Source organism: Ooceraea biroi, chromosome 12 (assembly GCF_003672135.1).
Source record: "Ooceraea biroi isolate clonal line C1 chromosome 12, Obir_v5.4, whole genome shotgun sequence".
Classification (NCBI taxonomy): Eukaryota; Metazoa; Arthropoda; class Insecta; order Hymenoptera; family Formicidae; genus Ooceraea; species Ooceraea biroi.
In genome coordinates, this window is record NC_039517.1 from 6,861,212 (window position 1) to 6,872,003 (window position 10,792).

Sequence of the window (10,792 nt, forward strand, 5' to 3'; positions counted from 1 at the left end):
AGATACATTAATTTCAACGTGAAATTTATTTTTGCGAATTTAAAGCGTGAGTTTTAACTCTACTTGTTTCAGTTTACATAATATCATAAAATATTAACTATAAACGGCGCGAAGGAACTATAAAGACAGAACTAGACTGAACTTTCGCGCCGCGCGTGCATTCCTGTCCGAGGGAAACGGGGCAACCTCACCAGTGATCGCGTGCAACAGTGGCGGTGAGCGACGAGGATGTCGAGGTAGTCGACGTCTCGCCGTTTTCTCTCGGCCTCCTCTCTCCCTCTCTCTTTCTCTCTCGCACAGACTCACTCTTCCTTTCCGCTCCTCCAGTTCCTCGCAGCCGCGAGAAGCCGAAGAGAGCGCGTGCGACGTCGACGCACCGAGCGTCCGTTGCGGCATATTCGCGCGCGCGGCCCGCCGCGTACGTTCCTTACGTCTCCAAGGTGAACGGCTGCGGAAAGCCCGCGGCGGGATCACCGCCCCGCTACGTCGTCCGATGCGTCGCCGTCCCCGTCGCGGCTGAGAAAGAGGAGGAGGCGACTCGCGAGCGCGCACGTCGCGGTACCCGCAGCTGCTACCTGGTGCACTCCGGACACTCGGCCGTGAACCATGGAGGACTACAAGTTTCTCTTCAAGGTCGTGCTCGTGGGAAACGCCGGCGTGGGCAAGACCTGCCTGGTGCGACGATTCACTCAGGTGCGTCCCTGAGCGGGCTCCCTGTGTGTGTCCCTTTTCCCCCCGTGTGTCTCGTCTCGGTCGCGGAGGCGAGTTCGGAGTTTCACGACGCCACGACGCGGCTCTCGACGTTGCGTGACGGACGCGGGTGCTTTCACGAACTCCTGCACGAGCTAGCTCACGCGCGAGTGGGCGCGCGCGTTGCGCTCCCCGAAGGGTGGAAAGTTCATTGTTTATGCATTATGCACGGATGATGTCATCTACGTGCACGTCGAATTTCGAATGGCCTTGTGTTTGCTGTTCCTTATATGGTAGCTCTTGGTTCCTACGATATTTGGTGTGTTAGTTAGTTAGTGGTGTGTCGTTAGCTAGTACGTTGTGGCGTTGTATCTGTCAAAAGGTTTTAAACATTGTTTCACGAGCGAGACTTATACTCTGTGATTCTAAGAAGTTGTCATCTCTTATAATAGAAAGTATGATCAGGCTCTTGTCATTTCCTATAATAGGAAGCATCATTACTCCAATTTCTGTTTACTGGAACGAGGATGTATAAGAGATACTCAACAAATTACACAATTATTATTAGAAACCTTTAAATAGATGTGCTTGATGGAGACAATGTGGAGCGTGTACAAATATAAATAAACGTATCTAAACTTTGCAGGGTTTATTTCCACCTGGACAAGGCGCGACGATTGGAGTTGATTTTATGATCAAGACTGTCGAAGTAGAAAATGAAAAAGTCAAGGTATGTGTGTTTCTGCAAGTTTGATACGATGCAGCGCATCAAATATGCAGCTAATTTATGTTTTATTAATCTCCTTTCTAGTTGCAAATCTGGGATACTGCGGGTCAGGAAAGATTTCGTTCGATTACTCAGAGTTACTACAGATCCGCGCACGCGTTGATATTAGTTTACGATATTTCTTGTCAACCTACGTTCGATTGTCTGCCGGATTGGTTGCGAGAGATCGAGGAGTATGCGAGTAACAAAGTTCTTAGGATATTAGTAGGTGAGCGTAATTTAACAAAGCAAATTCTCTTTATTAAATATTCGTAACACGTTAACACATTACATATCTCCGTGTGCACATCAGGAAATAAAATCGATCGAGAGGATCGGGAGATACCGACGCACGTGGGGGAGGACTTTGCGCAGAGGCACGGCATGTACTTTCTAGAGACGTCCGCCAAGGAAGCGGAAAACGTCGAGAGATTATTTATGGAGATAGCAGCCGAACTCATGGAGGTAAGCTATTTCACACGTTACTTAAGATTACGTCATTTGGAAGGATCTTTCACTGGTGATGTGTGTTCCAGCAAGCACGCAGCAAGGAATTACCTCGATACGAAACGAATACAACGTCGATAAACGGTAAAACGACATCGATTGGTGATAGTAGTAATTGCGGTTGCAGCCGACTCTCTTAAGCTGACTTTTCTAATGTATGTAACACCAAGTATTTCAGTATAAACTCTATTTTTTTCGGTTTTATACACACATACACACGCGCGCGCGCATATTACGCGACTTTTACACACGGGACGACATTACACGTCTTTTCTTATGAATCGAGTATCGAGCGTATCAACATTTGATAATTCGGGAGGTACCTAATACGTGTATGTGCATCTTTGATACGGTGTTATTGTTTAGCGTTATCATATTATATGCTACGTTGTGCTTTTATGCTATGTTGCAAGATATATTTAATATATTTAAAACGCGAGGCGGCGAGGCGCGCGCGAACGCGGGAGAATATGTCTCCGCGTATTATCGAGCACTAGTTTATACAGCGTCAAATTTTTATAGACACACACAACCATCGCAAGCGGGACTTACGCTCCATTATCGTCGGCTATTACTCAACTTGACACTGCACGATGTTAAATTGTTCAGCTATTTATTATTTCCACACTTGCGTGCACGGAAGTGCATTTAATTACGCAGCTGCGCGATAGTTATTTCAGTTCACTTCGGAAGTACAAATAGTTATTATCGCAACGGATTTTGGTAACCTGTCCAAGATCTTATTAGTAACAATAAGATTTTTACGACACGTCGCAAGCCTACGGTGTATAGAGTTATTTCTAATGTGCAATATATTTTACGCGTTTGTCACACGCTATTTTGACGAGGAGGCAGCTCACCGTACGCTCATAACGGCATGTTAACGTTAAATAAAGTGTAGGTGGCATTCTAGCTCTACAACCATACGGTAATCAACGAGGATCTTTCATTTGGTAGATTATTTGTAACACGATAATCTATAGGAAATTAAAGATACGTTGCAAAAATATCTATCGTCGTAGAATCTCGACGAGAATTTGTACGATCTGAGTTTTGTTACACTTGCTTTACATTTAATGTACAGGCATACGGTTGATCACTGGTTATTCTATTTATATCTTCGCGTAATGTTGCGAGGAAAAATTGTTTCTTATTTATATTACTATAGAGTTAAGATCATTTATGTGTACTAGTACTGTACTAGTATTCCGGCACGTCGCTCTAGTCTTCACATTTCTTTTAGATAGATTTTATACATAGCGATTACGTGTATGTGAACGTTAACGATATGTGCATCGTTTATCGTTTATTTGCGGCTGAAATTTTTTCAGATGGTTTACGGCTCACGTTTAGCATGTGATTGTTGCGTAGATCTGTGTTGTTTTATATCAGTTGGATGATTTCATGAACGTTCATTTTATTTATCGCGCGAAATAAGGTAGATAAGAAATAAGAAATTATTATGTTCTTATAGAAATTTTATTCGTTTGTTAATACCCATCTGAACACTCACATCTATATTCTATATTAAATTCCACAATGTTTCCGCAAAATGCTTAACAGTATGGATTCATTCAGATTGCATAAAAAGTGAACGTACCACACACATCTTGCGTGCATCCACATTCATAATTTTCACAGAGCTTTTTTACACGCGCGTACCGAGATGAGGTCAGATTTATACAAATTGTTCGGAAATTGCTCCAAAGACTTGCGTTACATTTTATTACTATCGATGTAAGCGACTAATGATACATACGAGTCACAATATGAATCGTAACTTGTAATAAAAAACCATATTGGTCGAGACATATCAATTTTCTTTGTACGGAAACGCGGAGCACATTGCATCGAGTTATTGTGCGACCATCTCTCGTGGAAAATTACGTGTAGATCCTAGATGTAAGTTATCTCTCATGTAAAATGCATTTCTCGAGCAAAAATAACAACAATATTACAAACGTTTTATCTTTCGCCTTCTGACCAGCGTGACAAGAGAAAAAATGCGATTCTGGGGGATACATACGAAATGCCGATGCATTTTGTCATGAATATTCCTCATATTGTATACGGCGATACAACTTACAAATGATCGACTTGGTCGACTCGCTCAGTATAAATCAAATCAAAGTATAAATAGTAATTGTTCTATTCCTGTTTATCTTGCATTTTCGAAGTTGCGCTTTCGATGACGCTTGTAATCGAAAATAATACGTTTCTCTTCGCGATTGGAATTAATCTGACGAAACATGTGTACCGTTATATTATTTTAAACAAAAGGAGAAAGATGTTTTCTTCGATTTGTTGTATAAATAATTTCTCAGTTCTACATAAATTTAATTATAATTTTGCTCCGTTTTTTAGATATATAAATTTACCAAAATACATAATTTAATAAAAGTACCACATAAAGTTTAAATTAATATTTTTACTATTTATTTTATAAAACACTTAAAAAACGTGATACCTTAATACTCATCTGCCGATTAGTGTAAAAAATTTTTACACTAATTACAGCTGCGCGATTTCTTCTAATTTTTATAAAATGGTAAATATTATTATTTTTAGAAAAAATGTTTCCATTTTATAAAAACTGGAAGAAATCGCGCAACTGTAATTGCTCTAAGGACAAGTCGAACAATTCCTTTTGCGTCTTCTCTACTAGCGCGTGCGGAGGAATGGGAAGCTCCTTGCAGTTACTGATATACAAACCACCCTTATATTCGACTTCCTTATTCACCGCAGTGTACACTATCGGCGTAGCTCCTTCCTCAGCTGTCTGTAATGAACGCGCGATTATGCGTAAATTAAGTGACAGCTCGGGAGGATTCAACGAACCTATATGGCACCATTATTACCTTCCATCTAATCATAAGCCATTTGTGTCGCCCCAAAAGCGTCTCCTTGAACAGATCAGTGCGCACTATGCCCGGGTGTACGCAATATGCTTGCACCTTCAGCGACTTGTCCCTCAAAAGTTTGTCCAGCTTTAGCGTGAACATGATCTGCGCCAATTTGCTCTGTCCGTACGATGCGTACGTGTTAAACGGGCGCCTAGAAGAAGAAGAAAATGATCATCGCATTGTTATCGAGGGGAATCGTAATTGCACGTGCAGCACGTTACGTGAAGATAGAAGAAGAGGACAGACTAACACGTGCCAGGATCATTTTGCATACCTGGAGCTGTTACGGATGTAGTCGAAGTCTATGGTGGCGATATCTAGCGCGCACGACGATACGTTGACGATCCTGCTGTAACCGCCGGTTTGCCCGGCGTTTTGTAAGCACGGCAGAAGAAGAGCCGTCAACAAGAAGTGCGACAAGTAATTCACACCCCATTGCTCCTCGAAGCCGTCTTCCGTCTCGGTGTAAGTAGGGGGAAACATCACAGCGGCTGAAATGGGAGAAGACGATACGTTGTACGCGCGCGCGTCGAACGAGAACGAGATTATTAATTGTCTCTTCTTGAACATACCGTTGTTGATCAGCATGTGAACTCTGCCATATTCCCTTTGCACCCAGTCCGCGAACGCCTTTATCGATTTGACGGACGAGAGGTTGAGTTCGCGGACCTTCGCGCGTCCTATAGTGGTGCCGGATTTCCGAATCTCGCGAACAAGCTTCTCGCCCGCGGCAGGTCTCCTGCAAGCTAATCGCATCGCGATGTGTTACGGTATCGTATCATATCGTACAATACTGCGCGGATGGCAGACAGATAAATAATTCACCAACTACAACATCCATGTCACATCGTAGTAGCTTTTTCACCACCTCTGCGCCTATGCCCCTCGAGCCGCCGGTTACAACGGCAACTCTCTTCGACAGCAACGGTAGTTCTGAGAAAGATTATTAGGAATTTAGCGAATGAGAATCTGATTTGAACTTGTTTGCAAGAACGTTTGCAATTTTCTAGCGCAAATTAAAAGGATAAGTCAATCATATCCTATTTAATCCGCCATGTCGCAAGACTCTGTGTTAGAATACCGAGCAAGCGTTCAAATAAGTTTACTGTTGACGTGACCAGTTCTTACGACCTTCGAACGATTGGCTGTTATTATATAGATGTTTCTGTTCTAGCAATGTTAAAGGAACGCACGCATACATTACATTTTATTTTTGCATGTGGCGCAAACATGAAATAAGAGAAGAATAACGCGCTTGCTGGCATTTTTTCGTCTTGAAATAGGAGAAGTGCAATTAATTTTGTTGACACCTGAGCAGTTAAATCATCAAATTTGAATCACCACATGTCATTATGAAGTTACTTAAAATCGATATGCCAATCAGATGATCATATTGCACAAAATTTCTGAGGAACATTCTAATCATATTTCGTATTTCACACCTTTTTGATTCTACTTGTCAATAATAATTGCAAAAGGAATGTAATTTTAATTCACCTTAATTTACGAGATCGATATCTTGCTACGATATTTCTTACTGCTGATCATATCGTCAATAATTCGTTAATTGCTTATCTAACAAGCTTCAAAATGTAGAATCTCAAATGCGAGACAAATCTACGTCGCTGCTTACCGATTCTGTTGTACCTGGCTTTCCGTAGATCATCGAAATAGTAAACGAATCCGATGTAGTTATACTTGACCTGATGGAGGAACACCGTGAACCCTGTACGCCGAATCGAATACGCGGCGATGCCAAACCCAACGAAGGCGCAGACGGCAGCCGCTTCTAGCAACATGCTTTCCGAAGTTCTCGGGAGGAGGACGGACCAAACGAGAACGGCACACTTTCGTCGCAACTCCAAGTCGGGCTGAGTCGGCTCGGACGGACCGGTCGGGAGAACAACGTGCCTTCGCTCGTGCAAAGTTAACGACTGTCTGAGCACTACCGTGAAAAGAAAGGAAGGAAAAAATCAATGTCACCGTTAGGCACGTTCGCTTCGTCTTGGCATCCAAACTCTCTGGCCGCGATTCACAAACCGTTACACGCGCGATGGTTTATGTACGTGCCGTCATGCGGAGAAAGGCGTCTTCACTAACGGGGGAATGTATATATCCCCCCAGGGGTACTTCGTGGTCTTTCGGGTGGGAGTCCTCCCCGATTTTCATTCATGATTTCGGTTTCCTTGCGACGTCGCGGAGGCGGTCCGTCGGTCGCCGTCGATCTGTCACGCATTCTTGAGCCATCACGGATCACGAATGGAGATTCCAATAATTTTCCGCGGGGAAAATCTCTCCAATGCTCCCGTTGATGAAACGACGCGCACCGATTGTCCTTAATCGACAAGTGAAAATCTACAATGAAAGTCTGAGATTATATCGGGGTATCACGAGTGTCGAGAAAAGAAAACTTTAATATAAAACGATATACATGCGACTGATTCGATAATCTTTATTTATTCTGTACGAAAATGACGATATGTTATCGAATCATTAAAGGCAAATGAAGACTTAAGCCCGTTTTAGACTATGCAATATATTGCGCAAAATTTGACGCAATTTTTAAAGCAAGAAATATATAATACATCATACACAAATTGCAAACAATTTGCGTGTGTTTCGCAAATTGCGCGAGATATTGAAAACGTGCTCTATTCCTGAGCAATTTTTTGCCTGTTGGCATGCGTCATGGTTTATACATTTGAGATCTGTTCTTTCTAGCTGAATTGTCTGCACTAATACAAAAAGTATATACATCTGTTGTTTTAGCTGTCTGCACTAGTGCAAAAAGAATTTCGAAAAAGAACACTTTTGTTACTTGTTTGATTAGTGCAAGTTTATGATAATCGCCTCGCCTCTGTATTATTTGTTTTTAGTAATAAGCACGCCATTCTTATATAACTAATACGTTCCTCCATGTTTTCCGTTTGTACACATTGCATAAGTGCACCAATCTTGTCATATAAAATGTACAGTATAAAACACAATACAATTTAACGGCAAGCAATTCTTACAATAAACAATTGCTCAAGAAATTGCGTCAAATCTAGCGCAATATATTGCATAGTCTAAAACGGACTTTCGATATTATATTATTCCTATCTTTATCTACCTATATTTCTTGTTCTTACGTATTTCTAGATAATTTTAATTGAAGTATAATTTCAATAAAAAACGAGGAAACAAAAGAATATTCAGTATTTCTCTCATCTAATTATTAGATTCTAATAGGTTCATTCTTCGAGAAAAGAATCGCACGATGTTGTAATTGTTACGATACAAAAATTCCGACATTCATGTAAATTCATGTTGTGAAAGTCGTTCATTTTATCTTTCGATTGCAACATTTATAGCATTAATATTACTAAATATTTCTTGTTTGAGGCTTATGTAAAGTAACGATGATTTATATTAAATTGCATATTATAAATCAATAAATGTACAACTCATTTAAATAAATAGGAGCCAGAAATAATTTAAATATGAAATAATTTAAAATAGTCATATTTACGATATCGATATCAGTGTTCAAGAACATTTCAAAATTATGTACTTGGTAAATCTACAATTCAATATTTGCATATGACATTAAACAGGAAGAGACATCAGAGCGCATAAGAAAAAAGATTCCTAATTTAATATTATATCGCATTACAGATCATCTGATAAAAGCAGCAAGATGTATTGTACAACATCAGTGAGATGTTGTCTCAAATAATAATCGCGAATAAATGAATAAATGCAAGCAATATAATTTCAAATAATGAGACACGTGTCGCATGCAAATCAGCAAAGAAATTTCGTCCAGAAAAAAGTAGAAGTAAAAATTTTATAAGACAGTGTTGTAAAAGTTTCTTCTCTTCACCAGTGGGTATCAATATGCGTAAATAATGATGACAACAATTAATATTCAACCATACTGGCCATATCTTTAATGAAAAATCCGTCACGACGTTTCGACCATGGGTTTCGGTCCTCTTCAGGTGACAATAAATCTATTTAATGTAACAACAGTTAACGCAACAATTAATTCATCGCAAGATAAATACAAACAAATCATATAACTGAATAAACTTACGTGTAAAACACAAGCAATGATGTAGATAGAAATATAAAATAAATACACAAACAATGATGCAGATAAAATAAAAATTAGCGCAAAGTCACAATTTATAAAGTAAAACTTTATGTTCAAAACAGCGTTATAAACAATATCAAAACCCAACCCATTTAAATTCCTCTCAATGTTCTCGCTCAAACCATTCACATAGGGTAAAACAAAAAATTTTTTATCATCTTTCTTATGAAACTCCATATTATCGCTTACACTATATTTAATATTTCTGATTCTTTTACTCACATGTCTATTTATAAAAGAAAGAGGGTAACAATTGTTTTCCAGAATATCCCTTACTATTTTTATATTCGAATCGTGGAAACGCGAGTCTGATAATAAAATGGCTCTATCAACTAAAGCCGTTATCACGCTGATTTTATATTTCAAAGGATGGTGTGAAAAAAAATTTATATACCTCCCTGAACAAGTCGGTTTCCTGAACCAATTCGTCACCAACTGTTGACTGTCCCTAATAACAGTAACATCTAAAAAATTTAGCCTGTTATTAATTTCTAATTCAAAAGTAAATTTCAATCTCTCATGGTAAGAATTAAAAACATTCAAAACATCTTGAACTTTATCATAGGGAAGAATTGCAAAAGTATCGTCAACATAGCGGTAAAAAACTGGTATCTCGAAGTCAAAAACAGAAAAACAAATCGCGGAGATGTTTCTCATCAAACAATGTAAAGAAACGATCAACCTTCAAACTGATACAGACGATTTGCCGGAGATTTATGACAACATACTTAGGATCTCTTGATCAGTCGAGATCGAACGTTCTGCCCTTGAATGTTTCGGCTATACGTTTTGCGCACGCTGTTTTGAACATAAAGTTTTACTTTATAAATTGTGACTTTGCGCTAATTTTTATTTTATCTACATCATTGTTTGTGTTTTACACGTAAGTTTATTCAGTTATATGATTTGTTTGTATTTATCTTGCGATGAATTAATTGTTGCGTTAACTGTTGTTACATTAAATAGATTTATTGTCACCTGAAGAGGACCGAAACCCATGGTCGAAACGTCGTGACGGATTTTTCATTAAAGATATGGCCAGTATGGTTGAATATTAATTGTTGTCATCATTATTTACGCATAAAAATTCTATCTTGACATCGTCACACGATGAAGAATATTGAAAGATCTCGCGTCTCCATTTGATCTTTCGTCCTTGTAACACATACAAATTATATAAGGCATCATTTGGTTGCAAATTTGCATTTGGTCGCATCTTCACGGAAATGTTAAAAAATCAACTTCATTAGTCATTCAGTGACGAGGCGCAAAATAATGAGATGTCCTTGGTTAGAAGTACATAAAATAAAACCATAAAACGTAAAATATATATCTGCTTAGGACCCAGCGGTACCTGTTCTCTTCCTCTTTCCCTCTCTCTTGTCCTTGTCATTCCTTTCCTTCCTCGAAGTTATTGACCACTTCAAACGACATTCATAAAGCGATAAAAAATAATCTAATCAATTCTTGCGAGTTAAAGTTCTCTACAAACTCTCGTATAATCGTGATCGTGACGTCGCAATCGCTCTGCAGAAATGCCTCTTCGGCAACGGCACGTGCACTCGACTGCTATGTGTTGTGTCGGAACGCTTCTTTCTCGACTTCGCTATTTTACAAGAACTTTTAGTCAAACTGCCGATAAAATGTAACTTTGTCCAGCGCTCGGTAGGAGTACTGATAAGATACGATGATGCTAAGTCCGTAGCATGTACATTTGGAACAACAGCTGATGCAACCGGCGCATGTGCACTGGACACTTCAGTTCAGCACGCTAAAGCCTTCAGAGGC

At 39.5% G+C, this 10,792-nt stretch overlaps 2 protein-coding genes across 3 annotated transcripts; one reads left to right on the forward strand and one right to left on the reverse strand.

The window, feature by feature from the left end:
• The first annotated feature begins 130 nt into the window (after nucleotides 1–130).
• Nucleotides 131–3,918, forward strand: LOC105284171 (ras-related protein Rab-30). 2 transcript variants are annotated; one of them, XM_011347494.3, is made up of 5 exons: nucleotides 131–693; nucleotides 1,337–1,420; nucleotides 1,502–1,685; nucleotides 1,770–1,921; nucleotides 1,993–3,918. In XM_011347494.3, exons 1-5 carry the CDS (start codon nucleotides 607–609, stop codon nucleotides 2,101–2,103), a joined length of 618 nt encoding a protein of 205 aa, XP_011345796.1. In that variant the 5' UTR covers nucleotides 131–606; the 3' UTR covers nucleotides 2,104–3,918. The 2 variants fall into 2 exon arrangements, with proteins under 2 accessions (XP_011345796.1, XP_011345797.1); XM_011347495.3 differs by lacking the exon at nucleotides 131–693 and adding an exon at nucleotides 874–983.
• LOC105284172 (retinol dehydrogenase 12) lies at nucleotides 3,428–10,759 on the reverse strand. Its single transcript, XM_011347497.3, has 7 exons — nucleotides 10,359–10,759; nucleotides 6,500–7,221; nucleotides 5,692–5,799; nucleotides 5,439–5,612; nucleotides 5,141–5,357; nucleotides 4,822–5,017; nucleotides 3,428–4,742 (listed from the first exon to the last, which is right to left on the reverse strand). Exons 2-7 carry the CDS (start codon nucleotides 6,663–6,665, stop codon nucleotides 4,548–4,550), a joined length of 1,056 nt encoding a protein of 351 aa, XP_011345799.1. The 5' UTR covers nucleotides 6,666–7,221; nucleotides 10,359–10,759; the 3' UTR covers nucleotides 3,428–4,547.
• Nucleotides 10,760–10,792: the final 33 nt, after the last annotated feature.

Coding starts and splice junctions, on each gene's coding strand:
- LOC105284171 (XM_011347494.3), top strand. CDS start 607: ATGGAGGACTACAAGTTTCTCTTCAAGGTCGTGCTCGTGGGAAACGCC. Junction 694..1,336: donor TGGTGCGACGATTCACTCAG/GTGCGTCCCTGA, acceptor TAAACTTTGCAG/GGTTTATTTCCACCTGGACA. Junction 1,922..1,992: donor TAGCAGCCGAACTCATGGAG/GTAAGCTATTTC, acceptor TGTGTGTTCCAG/CAAGCACGCAGCAAGGAATT.
- LOC105284172 (XM_011347497.3), bottom strand. CDS start 6,665: ATGTTGCTAGAAGCGGCTGCCGTCTGCGCCTTCGTTGGGTTTGGCATC. Junction 5,613..5,691: donor TGACATGGATGTTGTAGTTG/GTGAATTATTTA, acceptor CGATGCGATTAG/CTTGCAGGAGACCTGCCGCG. Junction 5,018..5,140: donor TACATCCGTAACAGCTCCAG/GTATGCAAAATG, acceptor TTCTTCTTCTAG/GCGCCCGTTTAACACGTACG.